General features: G+C 37.3%; 5 protein-coding genes across 5 annotated transcripts; all 5 read left to right on the forward strand.

Moving 5' to 3' along the window:
- Positions 1 to 204: 204 nt before the first annotated feature.
- LOC123708420 (cuticle protein 7-like) lies at positions 205 to 5,313 on the forward strand. Its single transcript, XM_045659116.1, has 4 exons — positions 205 to 232; positions 3,304 to 3,404; positions 4,484 to 4,640; positions 5,006 to 5,313. The coding sequence occupies exons 1-4, from the start codon at positions 205 to 207 to the stop codon at positions 5,311 to 5,313; spliced, it is 594 nt and encodes a 197-aa protein (XP_045515072.1).
- A 2,402-nt stretch (positions 5,314 to 7,715) lies between these two features.
- Positions 7,716 to 8,476, forward strand: LOC123708159 (cuticle protein 7-like). The gene is made up of 3 exons (XM_045658698.1): positions 7,716 to 7,727; positions 7,904 to 8,025; positions 8,113 to 8,476. The coding sequence occupies exons 1-3, from the start codon at positions 7,716 to 7,718 to the stop codon at positions 8,474 to 8,476; spliced, it is 498 nt and encodes a 165-aa protein (XP_045514654.1).
- Positions 8,477 to 10,991: 2,515 nt separating this feature from the next.
- Positions 10,992 to 11,801, forward strand: LOC123708149 (cuticle protein 21-like). Its single transcript, XM_045658688.1, has 2 exons — positions 10,992 to 11,003; positions 11,082 to 11,801. Exons 1-2 carry the CDS (start codon positions 10,992 to 10,994, stop codon positions 11,799 to 11,801), a joined length of 732 nt encoding a protein of 243 aa, XP_045514644.1.
- Positions 11,802 to 14,690: 2,889 nt separating this feature from the next.
- LOC123708421 (cuticle protein 7-like) lies at positions 14,691 to 15,440 on the forward strand. Its single transcript, XM_045659117.1, has 2 exons — positions 14,691 to 14,769; positions 15,013 to 15,440. The coding sequence occupies exons 1-2, from the start codon at positions 14,691 to 14,693 to the stop codon at positions 15,438 to 15,440; spliced, it is 507 nt and encodes a 168-aa protein (XP_045515073.1).
- A 2,408-nt stretch (positions 15,441 to 17,848) lies between these two features.
- LOC123708422 (cuticle protein 21-like) lies at positions 17,849 to 18,636 on the forward strand. Its single transcript, XM_045659118.1, has 2 exons — positions 17,849 to 17,860; positions 17,938 to 18,636. Exons 1-2 carry the CDS (start codon positions 17,849 to 17,851, stop codon positions 18,634 to 18,636), a joined length of 711 nt encoding a protein of 236 aa, XP_045515074.1.
- Positions 18,637 to 19,361: the final 725 nt, after the last annotated feature.

Here is a 19,361-nt window from a genome sequence, read left to right on the forward strand (position 1 = left end):
TTGCGGTTAGTTCCCCTCGTTATTGCATATAAAAGACATGAAAATATACTTGGTAAAGATTAGTGGATAGTTGGACTAACTTAATTGTATAATGTTTAGTATTATATTATTTTTAGTTAGAAATTGGCCATTTAAATAAATAAATGAACTATTTTTGATACACATCACTTAGTCACCGAATTTAGCGACATTAACTTAAGCACAATGAGTTCCAGAGTAAGTATATCTATAGGTATGTAGTTAGAAATCCTTTTTATTTTAAATTTATTTTTGCAGCGTTTATCTAAATAGCTAAGTGATTCACATACGAATACCTTCCACCTATCCCTGATGAAAGGACAATTCTTTGTGGTTGGTACAAACTGAAGGTTGTTGACCTTATAAATATAAATATGTCTGCCTCTTGTCCTTCCTTATGTAATAAGAGGCAATCGGGTAGAAGGCTCATCTGATGTTAAGTGATACTCACAATATACATGGACACTCACAATGTCAGAAGGCTCGCAAGTGCGTTGCCGGTCTTTCAAGAATTGGTACGCTCTATTCTTGCAGGATCCGAAGTCGAATTAGTTCGGAAATAGTTTATTGCAAGAATATGGTACAAAAATAATATGGTGGTACAATCGAAAGTTTGCATATTCTGCCACACATAATGTCGTGCAAATTTGTCTTAATAGAAATTTTACATCTTACATTATGAGTCATATCAATTAGTCAATTCATAAATTATTTATATATTCATTCATCATTAGACGTTATCAAAATAATATGAATTATAATGTTTCGAGCAAATAATCATTTACTGAGTAATAAGTTTTTCCCAAAGTAGTAACTTACGTCGATTTTTAAATATATGTAAGTTTTCGTGAACGAATAAGGACATTTCTAAAATATACATACAGGGAAGAGATACAATTTTGAGCTCTAATTACTCTAATATTATTCTCAATAACAAATTACTCTAAAGCATTTATTTTGAACCTTAAATACCTTTTTTATTTCGACGGAATTACCCCAAACTATAATTCCATATACTTACCATATACATTCTCTTCTATACTTAAAGAGACATACATTATAAGCAGCTAATATGATATTGTTACGAAGATGGGTCGACTGCAATGTTTCTAGATTTTTCCACTAGTCAGAAAACTTTTCAGCAGGCTGTAATATGATTTCTGACCGTTTCAGGAGAGGGTCAATCGTACAGATTAGAAAATTGTAATTTCCATAATGTTACCCTAGTTTTCAGGAAGCTGAAACCTTTTTTCAGTCGGTTTCAAAACATGTGTAGTAGAGTGGTGTAGTTTTCGTTTCCGTTTTCAGGCGTTTTCAGGCCTAGTTATACCCCTTTGGTGAAGGAATATTCTAGACCGAACTTTCTAGGTGTGAGACAAGGACGAAATGATACGAGAGAGAGAGAGAGAGAGAAGATCAGAACTTTCTCGAAACTAGACGAGCACTCTAGAACGCCGTACGACAAGGACGGAGCAACGTGCGAAAGAGACAAAGAGTGCGGACGTTCTAGAATTGTGCAATCGCTACTCAGTAGCAAGCCCGCCTAGAAAGTTCTCGAATATTGTTTAGAATTATTCCCAGGGATATATAAGCGAGCCGAATCGCGACTAGACACACTTTAGTTTTGAATGCGATAACAAGAGCGAAACACCGAAGCGATAAAGTGCGAATAAAGTGAATATAAGTGATAAAGTACTGTGTGAAGTGTGCATAAGTGAAGTAATTAGTGAGTGTGTTTTTGTGTGTTATTAGTGCATCTCTGCAATTAATTTGTGCCCATAAATTCCTCATTGATTTATCAAGAAATAAACCTTTGAATAAGTCCACGGCATTTTCTATCCGATCCCCTAGCTCGTAACAATATCATGGTTAATAGTTTCCCTTAAATGTTGTACCACATAAACGTCTATTATACTCAAGTCATTTTTCGATATGTGCTTTCCAACTACAAAACTTATAAAAATACACACTCATTATGTCTAATTTATTGATTTTATATTGTAAAACTATTTGTGTTTTTGAGTTATATATTTGAAAATGAATTATGTTAGTTTTGGTCATGTTTATTTGTAGATTATTTGATTTCATCCAGTTGATGGCGTCGTCTAGAGATTTAATTAAGTTGTTTTTTAAATCTTGACTTGACTTTTTATTATAAGTGTAGTCAGCAAATAGTATACAGTTCTGGTGTATAAAAACGCTCATTTGTGGAACGATGGACGTCGAGCTGATACGGATGGTTTTTTGTATTATTGACGTCCAATAATGACACTCTGTTGTCCTGTTACGGGCTTCACGTTATTTCGATTTCCTGAATAAATATTATTATAAATTGAAATTTCAATGATACATATATCTTTTTAAGGTTCGTATCTTATGGTTGTAATATTCCAATACGCTCAATGCCATGGGCCTGCCTTTTCCTTTCTGCATTTCCTGAAGCACGACGGTCATCCTGAAATAGTACATGTTCATGGTCATCACGGTCACGGTCACATGGATTACCATTTAAGTTTAATTATTTAAACTTTTAGTTACAATTTGGTTAATAACGTAAAAAACATTTGCCAACAATGACAATATAACGAAAAAAGCTGATATTGTAAAAAAATATTACCGTTTAGTAAAGTGTCGCTATAATTGCTGGACTTTGTGCAAAAAGTAAAGGATGTCATATTAATATGTACATATTTAGACCCTTTAGTATATTTGCACCAATTTTATTATGACAAAGGCCGGATTTAGGGAGGGCAACCGGGGCTAAACACACGGGGCCACAAAATTGGAACCCCATGTTGGACTTCGGAAAAAAAATGTTTTAAATTCCACTGGTAAACGATTTTTTTTTCGCTGTTTTACCTTTACCTTTGACAATCATAATTATGTCCTTAAATATTAACAAAAATAATTGATCTGCATTTATATTTTTATACATTTAATAAATACTTAAATAATTTACTCGATTAACAATAAATTATTAATTGAAAAACTCGACTGAAAGAATTGTTAATTTAATATATTTGGAAAATAATTTGTAGCCTCAACTTCTTTGTTGCCCCGAAGATCTGATGACGACCATATTAGATTTTCATTTAATTTAGCCTGGCAATTGTTGGAATTAGATGGAAATAAAATAATTACGACAAACAATTTTTTTGTTAATAATTTATAGTGTATATACAATGTATTTTGTATTCACAGACTCATCCTAAGTATGAATTCGATTACAAAGTGGAAGACCATCACACGTGAGATAGGAAATCTCGAGATGGAGACGTTGTAAAGTCTACGCTCTGCATCAGCCTGATGGCTCCGAGAGGATTGTTCATTACCACGGAGACTTTTTACAGTTACAATGGACATCAATCATTCAAATCTATGCAAAGGTGTTGTATATGTCAATGTGTTCTGTATGTAATATATCGGATCGTTTTTAATGAAAATCCTTGAATGTTAAATCGGTGGTATGCCAGATCAAATTATATCTGAATCACCTTTCTCCCAAAAGCTATTGCGGTCAGTAAAACCATGGCTAAAAATAAATTATTATACGTAAAATTATTCAAGGCTCTTAGTTGTTGGATGACTGAAACTTTAAGTATTCTTATAGATATAAGTACTTCTCGCTTTTTTTACATGATGAATGAATAGAAACGAAAATAGTCTTATTCAACATGATAGCATTTCTTCCTGGAACAAGTATGCAAAACCTCAGTTTTGTATCGCGCAGGCCGGATATACAACGATCATTATTTAAGCCTTTACTTGTTTAAGCTATCGCGGAATATGCTTAAAAAGCTTATTAAGAACATCTTTAGCACTACATAACCTACATCATGACATACATCACACAACACAGCCGAATTAGTTATTTCTCAGTTAAATTTATTTGATAATTTTTATTGATCTTCTTTCCTGATGATCTTTGCTTTCGTAAATGTTTGAACCTTTTTGAATATTATGTGTTCCTTTTTTGGCTATATCTTTAGTATAATTGTTTTTTATTATATATAATTTAAGTTAGGATTGGGAAATACATATATATATATATATATATATAATAATTAAATGTTTTATTTGCTATTCAAATGTCGAGGAAAAAATATTTATAAATGTTTCTAATGAATAGTTCAATTATTATTTTTATTAGCATCCTTTCTTCATGAATGAAAATTAATAAACAGAACAATATGTCTACTCTATTTGGGGGACCCAAGACCCAGACCCAGTTGAGAAAGTAACTAGCGAAAAGTAAGTGCAAAAAGTACAAGGACGACAAGCCAGTTGGTGTAGGTAAATATCAAAATTGAGCAGCTATAAAAACCAGGTTTGAAACTTGAAAATTATCAGTGGCTCTTTTAAAATCGTTCAATCAATATGTACTCCAAAGTAAGTATTTAATTATATGATCATAAATATCAAGAAAAGGATTTCAATATATTATTAAATATATTTATTTTTCCAGATTATCGCCTTGAGCGCCGTGTTGGCGGTATCCAGTGCTGGTCTCCTGGCTGCTCCCGCAGTTCACTACTCTCCAGCTTCCGCTGTCTCATCACAGAGCATCGTGCGCCATGAGCAGCCAATCTCCGTAGCCGCTCCCGTCGCATACCAATCTGCTCAACTCGCATACTCCTCTCCAGCTCGCTACTCCGCTGCCGCCGCTGTCTCGTCACAAAATATAGTCCGCCACCAACAGCCGATCGCCGTAGCTGCTCCCGTCGCATACCAATCTGCTCCAGTTGCATACGCCACTCCCGGTCGGTACTCAGCTGCCGCAGCTGTCTCCTCACAGAACATCGTCCGCCACCAACAGCCGATCGCTGTAGCTGCCCCTATTGCCTACAACGCTGCCTCTTATGCCTCACCTCTCTCTTACACCGCTCCCGCTCGTTACTCATCCGCCGTCTCCTCTCAGAACATCGTTAGTCACGGACAGGCTATTGCTCCCGCCCGTCTGGCTTCCAAGCTGCCCCTGCTGTAATCGCTCCCGTTGTCCACGCTGCTCCAGCCCACGACATCATCGCCCAACACGAGGAATACGACGCACACCCCAGCTACGACTTTGCTTACTCCGTAGCCGACGGCCACACCGGTGACAACAAGTCCCAGCACGAGAGCCGTGACGGAGATGTTGTACGTGGAGAATACTCCCTGGTTGAAGCTGACGGCTCAATCCGCCGCGTAGAGTACACCGCTGATGCACACAACGGCTTCAACGCCGTCGTCAGCAACTCTGCACCCGCTCACGCCGCCCGCGCATACGCCCCAGCTGCTGTTCTCGCCCACCACTGATCAGACCTATTTTAGAGTAGTATAGGATCGTTTATAAGACTTCTATTTTTAATAAATAAAAGCACTTAACTCTACAAGTTATATTTTTATTATAGATCACACAATACTTATCATGAAGGTGAGTGTGATGGCTTCTAATACTCATATATAATTATAACAATTCTACTTAATTATGAAAAATTTCATTACTTAGAGAAAGCACTAACAAATAAAACGAACTAGGCGAAAAAATGATAGTATTAATGGAAAATAGAATTCAAATGTTTGAAAAATTGAAAGATAATCGTAGGGACATCGCAATTATCAGTAGTAAATCCAAGCATCAATATGAAAACACAAAAAACTGACTACTACAGAATACTGTAATAAATATAAAAGCATTGAAACAACTTTAAGGCCACTCACAATGGATACCAAATATAAAAGTGAAAACTATATAGGGAAGCGAGAAAATTATACACACAAAAAAATTCAAAATAACTACAAACCATAGATAGCCAATGTTGACAAAGTCTTTTCAAGAATGATACTTGAACAATTTTTAAAACAGTTGGATGAAAACCAACCTAGAGAACAAGCAGGGTTGCATGTTGACTATTGTACCATTGATCATAATTTCGGTGTAAAAAAAATAATCGTATAGCTAAACAATGATGGTCATAAATACTATATGGCATTCGTAGAATACAATAGGGTTTTCGGTTCTCTAAAATATAGCTACTTCTGGTAGTAAGTATATAGAAATCATAATCAAGATGGAGACCCACTCTCTTCAAAACTTTTAACAGCCGTATTGGAAAATATATTTTGGAGTTTAAGGGGAGAAATCTATTTTACACCATTTTCAAAATCGCTCCTTATTCGCATTCGCGGATTAGGAGTACGGAAGATAGCAAGTGCAGCTGTTGCAGCATTTCTCTCATCTTCTAAAAATCTGGCAGTGTGGTAGGATAGATATTAACAAACTATGAGATTGCGGTTATAACAGATGCGAGAAATGTGTAGTTAGCATCTGGCCTAGACGTTACGTCTGATCATGACCCTCTTTTTAACTCTAAATTCCAAAACTTACTAGGTTACACCTCAATTACAGACCGCGGAAGTATAGCAATGGGATCTAGGCTTGATGCTTATTCTTCGCTTAACACTGCCTCCCTTTTGAACTTTGAAACACTTCGATTTGCCTTCAGGCTTCACTTGAGATGGTGCCCATGTGTACTCCCAATAAGTGTCTCTGTGGCATTGAAGTAAGTAGCCTTGAACACTTTGGCAATTGTCAAAAAAGTGCAGGTCGTTTTTTTTTACTTTGGCGCGCTCTTGCTTTCGTTAATATACCAGCCATAATTTATTATTTCCACAAAATATTGTGCGTGGTTATAGACTTTTGGGACCTCTTTAAGTACACAGGCGGTATTTGAAGATTTAAGTTGGCAGACATGTGTTAGTTTTCTATTTTTAATTATTATTATAATTTATTTTAAAAGACACATTAACGAAATTATTACCGTACAAGTTATGAATGTTGTAAATACTCTTTATTTACGTGTTATTCGATATTCATAAAAAGTAATAATTACTCTTTACAAAAAGATATGAAAAAACCGGATGACTTTAGATTACGCTACGTAAGAACAAGGTCAGCGTTATTAGCAATAATAATTTATGAATTATTGAAACTCACATAATATGTAACACTTTATTAGTCATTCCTTAGAATATAAGCTTTTAGTATTCACGATTTATTGCTATAATGAATTAACACACACATTAAGTCATTAAATAGATCTTAGAAGAGGACCCCTGAAGGAGGATAGCTGAAAACAGCTATTATATTAATATAAACTGCAAATAAAGCTATAGCTCAACTCTTATGAATATTGCAATAACTTTACGAATACATATCAAAAAGAAAACACTTTTTTAACGGATTGAAGCTATGTATTATTATAAACTTGATAACGTGGTCACCGTGACCTCGCACGCTGTAAAGCATGCGAAATGTCTGAAAATTTTAAAATTATGTAAAATAATTATAAGTTGATTTCTTAAAATGTGTAAATGTTATGTTAATAAAAGACAATACTACATATTAAAAACGTTTAGTCAAAAATCCAAAAGCAATTCCGTGATGTTATTACGAGTTTGATTCTCCTTTCATAATAACCATATCAAATATAAACTAGATACACACATTTCTCTAGATAACAATTGAACGTCACTTGACATTCATTACGTCGGTCTACATACTTTCACAGAAAAATCACGTTAACTGAGAAGTTAATTTCATAAGAATGAAATCAAAGTAGTTCAAAACTTGTCGACCTCAAAGTTCAAATGGCATGCTATATAAGTTGATTTTTGCAACTGATAATCATCATTCGAATTACAACCGTACAGACAACATGTTCTCTAAAGTAAGTTTTCAAGACGGGTTTCATACAATAGATTTTATTTAAAGCAACTAAGCAAATCATTTTTTTATATCTTAATGGTATCTCCCCTCTCTCCTCAATCAATATTTTAATAACAGAAGCTGAAGCAAACTATTCAATTGCATAATTTCCTTAGTAATTATATATATTCTTTTCAGATTTTCGGTATCAGCGCTGTTTTGGCGGTGGCCTCTGCCGGCCTCCTCCCCGCTGCCCACTACTCACCAGCGTCCGCTGTATCATCACAAAGCATTGTCCGCCATGAGCAGCCAATTGCTGTGGCTTCACCTTACTACCAATCTGCTCCTTTGGCATACTCTGCACCCAGCCAATACTCCTCTGCCGTTTCCTCCCAAAACATTGTCCGTCACGCTGCCCCTGTAGCTATCAGTCACGCCGCTCCTATTGTCCACGCCGCCCCATTAGTCCATGCTGCTCCAGCCCGCGCTATCATCGCCCAACACGAGGAATACGACGCACACCCCAGCTACGACTTCGCCTACTCCGTAGCCGACGGCCACACCGGTGACAACAAGTCCCAGCACGAGAGCCGTGACGGAGATGTTGTACGTGGTGAATACTCCCTGGTTGAAGCTGACGGCTCAATCCGCCGCGTGGAATACTCCGCTGATGACCACAATGGTTTCAACGCCATCGTCAGCAACTCTGCACCCGCTCACGCTCGCGCCGCCCCCGCTTACGCCCCGACTGCCGTTCTAGCTCACCATTAAACATCAACCAAAAAATTTAAGAATGGAATCAATACATATTAAGTTATTTATTGTAAATAAACACCCTAGTTGATCAAAGTAAATTTTCTGTTTTTTCTTTCACTATTGTCTATCAAAATTACACCGCGAGTATATTGTTATACCTAATGTTGTATTTTATAAACAAAAGCATGTTTATGCAACCATGGGCAATAACATTAATAGGTTGAGTGTCATAATGTAACATATCTTTTACAACTTATACTGTACAAACTGTACAAAGCGTCGACTTAAATCAATTTAAGAAAAATATGCCAAAGACAACAACAGTAGCTTCTTTACCAAATATCGATGCCGTATTGCCTCGACACCAATGTGAAGATTAAAAAGTGTGAATATAAGACTCAACACTAAAATACAACTTAGTACTGGAAATATTATTTCATTGTTAAGACATAACTTGCTTTTGCAGTAGGCTTATCTGATGGTAAGTGATACAGGACCAATGGACACTAACACTGCCAGAAACCTCGCCAGAACGTGCCAACCTTTTAAGATTTGGAACACCTTTTTTAAGGACTCTGACTTATAGTCCAAAATACCATTGGACCCAAAATACTTCAGTAGGCAGCTGGTACAAAAAATGTTTTTTCACGGCGAAAAGTGCCATTAATATTTTCTAAGTACATTTTAAATGATTCTATTACCATCACTGATATAACACCCCCCCCCCCCATACGCTTGACAAATTGGTATCTCTTTGGCGAAGAGGTAAGCAGTAAGGAAGAACGGGGAATGGGAGTTGTTAAGTGTGAGTCGAATAGGTTGAGAGCCAAAATGTTGTTTCCGGCAGCGGCGGTGATGATTTTCCGGAACGTAAGTCTCATACTCTCTCCTAGCAAGTATGCGCTTTCCGTTTCATTATTGATGATCCTTAAATCAAATTTGTTCAAAGCTAACTCCCCGCGAAGTTCTGGTGAGTCATACCCTAAAATCCCCATCAAGAACTTCGTAGGATAAAGGTTTGTATCTTGGCACGCCATTCTACCCAAGCGTGGAAAGTCGAAGACCCCTTTTATGATTAACCTTCTATGCCCGTCAAAGTGAGGCTTGGTTAAACCAGATGCGAGATCACTTGTGCTCAAGAGTTGACATTTTTCTTTAAGTACTACAACAGCCTTATGCGCGTATTATGTATATTCAGTTATTGTTTATATTATATTTTACTAATCTTTTATGAAAAAAAATGTAATGGAGCCAGAACAATATTTAGCATCTAACGCTTGAAGATATAGAGACTATGATAAATGGTCAACTTTGTATATCCTCGAAGCATCGTTCATGAGACCTATTGACAGATGCATTTTTGACCAAGGTTAGTTATCACGGCCAGGACAACTGCAGTTTGCGTAAATGAAATTTACTTCTTTAGAATATTTGTTACAATATCTACCAGGTTTCAATACTTTTTAGATAATTATCATGTCAGTATGGTGGCGTATATAGCAAATGGTTAATAAAGTTATGTTTAGTTAGTCTGTCCATCGGGGAATCGCTTATAAGCGATATATTCAATCCATATAGACGGATTCCCCTAGAAATACAAGGTCCTTACTCCAATTCTTATTAAAGTGAGATTGTATATGCAATAAAGTTTTCCAGCGGTTACCCCCGAGAGAGAAAGAAACGAGAATAATAAATGCGTAAACATAATTGCGCCTTTCTCACACAGCTGCCGCGATTCTCCTGATACTACTACTACAAGTTACTAATTAGTCAAGTGTCCATAATCCACATAGAAAGAATATAGACTGTTCAACTTGAATATTGTTGGTGTGTTTGTGCTACTAAGTAAAAGAACAATTCATATTTGATTTAATATAATATGCAAAATGTAGTTAATTTGTAGGTTTTCTATGGAACAGGTCCCTATATTTCCAAACCTGCAGTCGTTTTATTTTATTATAACTGACCGATTAAATTATTTTTGTTATATTTTTTGTACTATATATTTTTTTAATCAATTTTACAAAATTTATTAAAATTAATATAATTTTTAAAGCTTTCTATATATAATGACATTATCATATCTGTAAAGTTTTATTATTATGACTTTAATGAGAAGCATTTTATATAAAAAAACAAGCCGGAGTGGAAAACTTCCAAATCTTTAAAGGATATTTCTTACCCAAAATTCTTATTTTTTTAATTATGTCTGATGATGCGATATAATAATGATAATATACTATATATAACAATAATAATAATACTATGGACATATCTACATATTTTTAATCTAAATAAAACATCGATATTGAGAGAAGAGATATAATAAAACGAAAAAGGGTAATTTTGTAGTAGTCATTGAACTTGCTAGCCAAACTTGTTCCCAAACTTTCACTGAACGATAAAAATTTTGCCAGTAAATTACCTATGCTATTTTGTACCTCGACAACCTTGGAAAATTTAACGCCTTAGTATAAAGCTTGCCCCGGGTCCTTTAATTAATCAGTATCAAGCAACTCTTTCCTTCAACATGTTCTCTAAAGTAAGTGCCACAGTAAAATTATTTGTAAGTAGTGAAGAAAAAAACAAATAATTAACTAATAAAGATTTTCTCTTTAAGGTTCTTGCTTTTAGCGCGGTGTTAGCTGTGGCCAGCGCTGGTCTCCTGGCTACTCCAGCAGTTCACTACTCTCCAGCTGCCGCGGTCTCCTCACAGAGCATCGTACGCCATGAGCAGCCCATCGCGGTAGCCTCTCCCGTTGCATACCAATCTGCTCAGCTGGCATACGGCTCTCCCGCCCGTTACTCCTCCGCTGTCTCATCTCAAAACATCGTGCGCCACCAACAGCCCATCGCCTACAACGCAGGTCGTCTCTCCTATGCCACACCTCTCTCTTACGCTGCTCCCGCTCGTTACTCATCTGCCGCTGCAGTCTCCTCTCAGAACATCGTTAGTCACGGACAGGCTATTGCTCCCGCCCGTCTGGCCTACCAAGCAGCCCCTGCTATAGTCGCTCCCGTCGTCCACGCTGCTCCCCTTATCCACGCTGCCCCAGCCCGCGCCATCATCGCCCAACACGAGGAATACGACGCACACCCCAGCTACGACTTCGCCTACTCCGTAGCCGACGGCCACACCGGTGACAACAAGTCCCAGCACGAGAGCCGCGACGGAGATGTTGTACGTGGTGAATACTCCCTGGTTGAAGCTGACGGCTCAATCCGCCGCGTAGAGTACTCCGCTGATGACCACAACGGCTTCAACGCTATCGTCAGCAACTCTGCACCCGCTCACGCCGCCCCCGCATACGCCCCAGCTGCTGTTCTCGCCCACCATTAAACATCAACCCAAAAAATCTAAGAATGGGATCATACATTATAAGTTATTTATTGTAAATAAACAAACTAGTTGATGAAAATAAAACATTTTTATTCCCTGCGCAACGTACAATGTTCGTAAAGTACAAATTCTATAAAAATACTTACTATAAGCTAAATTTAGTTCTGAAAATAATTTCATAGCTAAAAATATTTTTAATATTTATATCTATATATTTCCCAAATACTCACCAGTATTTAACGAAGGATAAGCATTAATCGGATCGCCCTAGACCCCTCCGCTTCCAGCTACATTATAACATACATATCCAAGATTTTACAGTTTAAGCTTCTGCTCATAAAGTATTTAACACTTTTGTTACATAACATACATGTTACATTACTTATAAGTAAAGATATATTTTATGGCATGATGCGCCATCAGTAATATTTTTACTGAATTTTCTTCGATTAATTTAGTATAGGAATCAGTTTAAGTCTAACAGCTACTTACTTATAAAATTATTGTCTTCCCAAGGCGACAATGCGTTCTTCAATGCAATTTTTTATAACGCATTAATTTAATCTTTATTTAATTTTCGATCCAACTAAAATCAAGAACGACATGTACATGAATATAGTGTGAAAATTATATTACATCCAATTAAAAATAAATAAAAACGTGTCACTACAACCCCTTTAGGTCTGGGCCTGAGATTTCTGAATCCGTTTCATGTCTTCAGCATGCGACTCTCATGCCTGAGGCCGGAGCTTCGATACCCAGCTGTGCGCCAATGGTATTTCTTTCTTTGTACGCATTTAACATTCGCTCAAACGGTGAAGGAAAAGATCGTGAGAACCCGACATTTCTTAGACCCAGAAGTGTCAGGCGTGTGTCAGGCTCAGGAGGCTGATCACCTACTTACCTAGTAGATTAGATTACAACCAATAAGATCTATATATCAAGGAATTGTTAAATAGGAATACTGAATCTCATTACTGATCGCTTTCCTAGCACAGCGTACTACGATTGTCATTCAAACGAGACCTAGATTTTTGGAGTTTACTCCTTAAGAAACGATTTGAGTTATAAGGCCCGGTACGAAAATTTTATGAGGAGTAAAATCAAGTGTAACACGAAAAGTTGAGACGTTACGTAGAAAGAGCGAAACATATATATCTGTAGGATTGAACGTGTAAAAGAATGATTCCATCTCATTCTCTATCTAAAATTGGATTTGTATAAATTGAACACAATTATTATTGTTATTATTATTATTTATATTGTTTTGTAACATACTTTATGTAATACCCTTTATTGAAGTAATATAAATAATTAGAATAATTACAGATATATGTTTGTTTCTCTTATCATTTTAGCAGATGTGTTCATTTACCCTTTTTTTATTCGATATATATCATAATTATCGTTCGTAAGGAGTAAACTGCAATCGTGCGTCGTAGCTGACACACACACATTTTTTTTTAAGAACAGGGCGTAATCGAGCCGGCGGCTCATCTGATGTTAAGCGATACTGTCCATGGGACATTCAAATTGTGAGTACCCACGCAAATACGATGCCAGCCTTTTAAGAATTGGTTCGCTCCTTTTTGAAGGATTTAGAATTGGTGTATAATAATACTTTAGTAGGTTGTGCATTAGTGCCTAAAATAATGCTCACCTGTTGAACGACGGACTTGTGTCTTCTTAGGGTTAAATTGGACTAGATTAAGTCGACCCCCATCCAGACTTTACGTTGCAGAGTTTCGACTTCAGATACAAACTTGTTCCTGATCGACGGGTTTAAGGTCGGAACCTGGTCCGTTGGTCCTTTAGACGGGCTGCTATGGAGGAGCTGGCTGTCCTTATAAATGTATCAATAATGGTTTCCATTATTTTGGAAAACAAGGAGCTTATAACTACTGGGTGATAGTTGGACGGATCAGAGCGATCGCCATTTTTAGGAATTTGATGTATTGAAGCGGTTCTCACTTCGGGGCAGTGCAAGTATCGGAGAAGGCGCTTCGGGGGGATGCCATCAGGCCCTCTTTAAGGGGAAGATATCTGAGTCTCGGTGAGGAATTACAAGGCTTCATAGTTTGCAAATGGTAGTGGACAGCGAAAAAAGGGTGAAATAAACTTTGTCACAGGTCATTTCACCAGTGGGCGATGGGGTCGTCACGCCCCAACGCCTTAATAATAATAAAATTGTCGCATTGATAGCAATATAAAGTATTGGATGCAAAATATTATCCAATACTCTAGCAGATCCTACATTATTTACGGTAAACCCTTTTTAATAATATTGTAAAAAAATATTGGTTGTAGCAAACAAAAATATTAAATTTTCGTATATTGATAAAAGTAAATTGTGGATATGTAAGTAGCAAAGGGTAAAAATTAATTAAAATCTTTGATATTCATTATAGATACCGCTTTAATCACTTTGAGCTTAGATTGATGTGAACGGTCCATGCTGTAATTTGAATGTAATCAGTAAGTATAAAAAAGAGTGACGGTAATATGTTAGTGTAATAGGATCTAGGCTATAAGAATTATATGCAAGCAACAGGCTGCAAACTTGATCCAATAATTATATTAATTAATCAAAATCTATTTAGAAATAATACACTCCAAAGGTGTACCATAAAGAAACAGACTGGATTTGCTAAAAATATAAATTTGTAATAGTCATTGAACTTGCTACCGAAACCTGTCGCAAAACTTTCGCTGATAGCAATATTTTATATTTCAAACTTAATATCATGTCAACCTTGTAAAATGTAAAGCTTTAGTATAAAGCTTGCTCCGGGTCCTTTAATTAATCAGTATCAAGCAACTCTTTCCTTCAACATGTTCTCTAAAGTAAGTCTAACTGTTAAATTATTGCTAATTTTTTTAATAAAAAAAATGCATATTAATAAATGTTTACTTTTTAAGGTTCTTGCTTTAAGCGCGGTGTTAGCGGTGGCCAGCGCTGGTCTCCTGGCTACTCCCGCAGTTCACTACTCTCCAGCTGCCGCGGTCTCCTCACAGAGCATCGTACGCCATGAGCAGCCAATCGCGGTAGCCTCTCCCGTTGCATACCAATCTGCTCAGCTGGCATACGGCTCTCCCGCCCGTTACTCCTCCGCTGTCTCATCTCAAAACATCGTGCGCCACCAACAGCCCATCGCCTACAACGCAGGTCGTCTCTCTTATGCCACACCTCTCTCTTACGCTGCTCCCGCTCGTTACTCATCTGCCGCTGCAGTTTCCTCCCAAAACATCGTTCGTCACGGACAGGCTATTGCTCCCGCACGTCTGGCCTACCAAGCTGCCCCTGCTCTAGTCGCTCCCGTCGTCCACGCTGCTCCCCTTATCCACGCTGCCCCAGCCCGCGCCATCATCGCCCAACACGAGGAATACGACGCACACCCCAGCTACGACTTCGCCTACTCCGTAGCCGACGGCCACACCGGTGACAACAAGTCCCAGCACGAGAGCCGCGACGGAGATGTTGTACGTGGTGAATACTCCCTGGTTGAAGCTGACGGCTCAATCCGCCGCGTAGAGTACACCGCTGATGCACACAACGGCTTCAACGCCGTCGTCAGCAACTCTGCACCCGCTCACGCCACCCCCGCATACGCCCCAGCTGCTGTTCTCGCCCACCATTAAACATCAACCCAAAAAATCTAAGAATGGGATCATACATTATAAGTTATTTATTGTAAATAAACAAACTAGTTGATGAAAATAAAACATTTTTATTCCCTGCGCAACGTACATGTTCGTAAAGTACAAATTCTATAAATATACTTACTATAAGCTAAATTTAGTTCTGAAAATAATTTCATAGCTAAAAATATTTTTAATATTTATATCTTTATATTTCCCAAATACTCACCAGTGTTTAGCGAAGGATAAGCATTAATCGGATCGCCCTAGACTCCACCGCTTTCAGCTTCCATTATAACATACATATCCAAGATTTTACAGGTTCGCAGATTTTTGAATAGGCCTGTGGTATAACTAGCTAAGCTTCTGCTCATACAGTATTTTACATTTTTGTTACATAACACACATGTTACATTACTTATAAGTAAAGATATATTTTATGGCATGATGCGCCATCAGTAATATATTTACTGAATTTTCTTCGATTAATTTAGTATCGGAATCAGTTTAAAAGTCTAACAGCTATTACGCTTTGAATATTTGAAAAAAAAATGTAGTTTTTAGCTACTTACTTATAAAATTATTGTCTTCCCAAGGCGACAATGCGTTCTTCAGTGCAATTTTTTATAACGCATTAATTTAATCTTTATTTAATTTTCGATCCAACTGAAATCATGAATATAGTGTGAAAATTATATGACATCCAATTAAAAATAAATAAAGGTCTGGGCCTGAGATTTCTGAATCCGTTTCATGTCTTCAGCATGCGACTCTCATGCCTGAGGCCGGAGCTTCGATCCCCAGCTGTGCGCCAATGGTATTTCTTTCTATGTACGCATTTAACATTCGCTCAAACGGTGAAGGAAAACATCGTGAGAACCCGACATGTCTTAGACCCAGAAGTGTCAGGCGTGTGTCAGGCTCAGGAGGCTGATCACCTACTTGCCTAGTAGATTAGATTACAACCAATAAGATCTATATATCAAGGAATTCTTAAATAGGAATTCTGAATCTCATTACTGATCGCTTTCTTAGCACAGCGTACTACGATTGTCATTCAAACGAGACCTAGATTTTTGGAGTTTACTCCTTAAGAAACGATTTGAGTTATAAGGCCCGGTACGAAAATTTTATGAGGAGTAAAATCAAGTGTAACACGAAAAGTTGAGGCGTTACGTAGAAAGAGAGAAACATATATCTCTGTAGGATTGAACGTGTAAAAGAATAATTCCATCTCATTCTCTCTCTGAAATTGGATTTGTATAAATTGAACACAATTATTATTGTTATTATTATTATTATTTAGATTGTTTTGTAACATACTTTATGTAATACGCTTTATTGAAGTAATATAAATAATCCGAATAATTACACATATATGTTTGTTTCTCTTATCATTTTAGCAGATGCGTTCATTTACCCTTTTTTTCTATTCGATATATATCATAATTATCGTTCGTAAGGAGTAAACTGCAATCGTGCGTCGTATCTGACACACACACACATTTTTTTTTAAGAACAGGGGGTAATCGAATTGATGTATTGAAGCGGTCCTCTAGCACTTCGGGGTATCGGGGGATGCCATCAGGCACGCTCGAAGGGGAAGATATCTGTGTCTCGGTAAGGAATTACAAGGCCAGTTTCATAGTTTGCAAATGTAGTGGACAGCGAAAACAGGGTGAAATAAACTTTGTCACTGGACATTTCACCAGTGGGCGATGTGTTCGTCACGCCCCAACGCCGTAATAATAATAAAATTGCCGCATTGATAGCAATATAAAGTATTGGATGCAAAATATTATCCAATAATCTAGCAGATCCTACATTATTTACGGTAAACCCTTTTTAATAATATTGTAAAAAAATATTGGTTGTAGCAAACAAAAATATTAAATTTTCGTATATTGTTAAAAGTAAATTGTGGATGTGTAAGTAGCAAAGGGTAAAAATAAATTAAAATCTTTGATATTCATTATAGACACCGCTTTAATCACTTTGAGCTTAGATTGATGTGAACGGTCTATGCTGTAATGTAATCAGTAAGTATAAAAAAGAGTGATGGTAATATGTTAGTGTAATAGGATCTAGGCTATAAGAATTATATGCAAGCAACAGGCTGCAAACTTGATCCAAGAATTATATTAATTAATCAAAATCTATTTAGAAATAATACACTCCAAAGGTGTACCATAAAAAAACAGACTGGATTTGCTAAAAATATAAATTTGTAATAGTCATTGAACTTGCTACCGAAACCTGTCGCGAAAGTTTTGCGATAGCAATTGCTGATAGCAATATTTTATATTTCAAACTCAATATCATGTCAACCTTGTAAAATGTAAAGCTTTAGTATAAAACTTGCTCCGGGTCCTTTAATTAATCAGTATCAAGCAACTCTTTCTTTCAACATGTTCTCTAAAGTAAGTGCCACAGTAAAATTGTTTGTAATTAGTAAAGAAAAAACAAATAACTATCTAATAAAGATTTTCTTTTTAAGGTTCTTGCTTTAAGCGCGGTGTTAGCGGTGGCCAGCGCTGGTCTCCTGGCTACTCCCGCAGTTCACTACTCTCCAGCTTCCGCGGTCTCCTCACAGAGCATCGTGCGCCATGAGCAGCCAATCGCCGTAGCTGCTCCCGTTGCATACCAATCTGCTCAGCTGGCATACGGCTCTCCCGCCCGTTACTCCTCCGCTGTCTCATCTCAAAACATCGTCCGCCACCAACAGCCCATCGCCTACAACGCAGGTCGTCTCTCCTATGCCACACCTCTCTCTTACGCTGCTCCCGCTCGTTACTCATCTGCCGCTGCAGTCTCCTCTCAGAACATCGTTAGTCACGGACAGGCTATTGCTCCCGCCCGTCTGGCCTACCAAGCAGCCCCTGCTATAGTCGCTCCCGTCGTCCACGCTGCTCCCCTTATCCACGCTGCCCCAGCCCGCGCCATCATAGCCCAACACGAGGAATACGACGCACACCCCAGCTACGACTTCGCCTACTCCGTAGCCGACGGCCACACCGGTGACAACAAGTCCCAGCACGAGAGCCGCGACGGAGATGTTGTACGTGGTGAATACTCCCTGGTTGAAGCTGACGGCTCAATCCGCCGCGTAGAGTACTCCGCTGATGACCACAACGGCTTCAACGCTATCGTCAGCAACTCTGCACCCGCTCACACTCAGCAAATCCTCGCACACTAAGTAATCTCTAGACTGAAACTTTAGCTTATTAAATGTAAGCATTTATTTATTAAAAACATGTTGTAACAATCCTATATGGCCTCTAATTTCTACATCCAAAAAGGAAAATTTCGTATTATATTTATGGTTCAATACAGATTTAAATTTAGAAAGCCATTTCTTCAGGATTACAATAATTCTGTATTAAATTTTACAATCAATCAATCATAAATTTACAAAAATAAAACCATCCAAAAACATAACTCGTCTTGGATATCACTTAATAACTTTGAGGTGTCAGGTGACGGCGGTGACGCGACAAAAATAGTGATATGTTTACTTCACAGTAGTTTTCTTTTGTCTGTTGATCGTTCGCTTATTTTAGTATATCTTGGTAGATAGTGATGAGTTATAAGTACTGGTGTGGCAACCAGGTACCATATCATACATGATGCTCTGTTCTGTACTTATTTCACAGAGGGAACCTGAGGATGATGAGAACCGGAGGATGTGTAAGAGAAAAAAAGCAACGCAACATCTTGAATAACATATAAATACAAGATTAAACGTCTTTTCACTGCTGATAAGTTTTAAAATCTTCACAGTTTTTATAGATTTTTTGGAATGCTTTTTACTTGTACTTAGCACATTAAAATAAAAATACTAGCTCTAATCAAAGCAATAAGTCAATTTAGTTTTTCTAGTGTTTTTTAGTATTTGCAATTGGTATATTTATAAAAATTCTA

Source organism: Pieris brassicae, chromosome 4 (genome assembly GCF_905147105.1).
Source record: "Pieris brassicae chromosome 4, ilPieBrab1.1, whole genome shotgun sequence".
Classification (NCBI taxonomy): domain Eukaryota; kingdom Metazoa; phylum Arthropoda; class Insecta; order Lepidoptera; family Pieridae; genus Pieris; species Pieris brassicae.

Excerpts from the sequence above, each read along its gene's own strand:
- LOC123708420 (XM_045659116.1), top strand. The coding sequence starts at position 205 with ATGAGTTCCAGAGTAAGTATATCTATAG. Across the intron at positions 233-3,303 it reads CAGAGTAAGTATATCTATAG|TCTACGCTCTGCATCAGCCT; the intron begins GTATGTAGTTAG and ends GACGTTGTAAAG. Across the intron at positions 4,641-5,005 it reads CGTCGCATACCAATCTGCTC|CTCCCGTTGTCCACGCTGCT; the intron begins AACTCGCATACT and ends CTGCTGTAATCG.
- LOC123708159 (XM_045658698.1), top strand. Across the intron at positions 8,026-8,112 it reads CATGAGCAGCCAATTGCTGT|TCACGCTGCCCCTGTAGCTA; the intron begins GGCTTCACCTTA and ends AAACATTGTCCG.
- LOC123708421 (XM_045659117.1), top strand. The coding sequence starts at position 14,691 with ATGCATATTAATAAATGTTTACTTTTTAAGGTTCTTGCTTTAAGCGCG. Across the intron at positions 14,770-15,012 it reads GGCCAGCGCTGGTCTCCTGG|GTTACTCATCTGCCGCTGCA; the intron begins CTACTCCCGCAG and ends CTGCTCCCGCTC.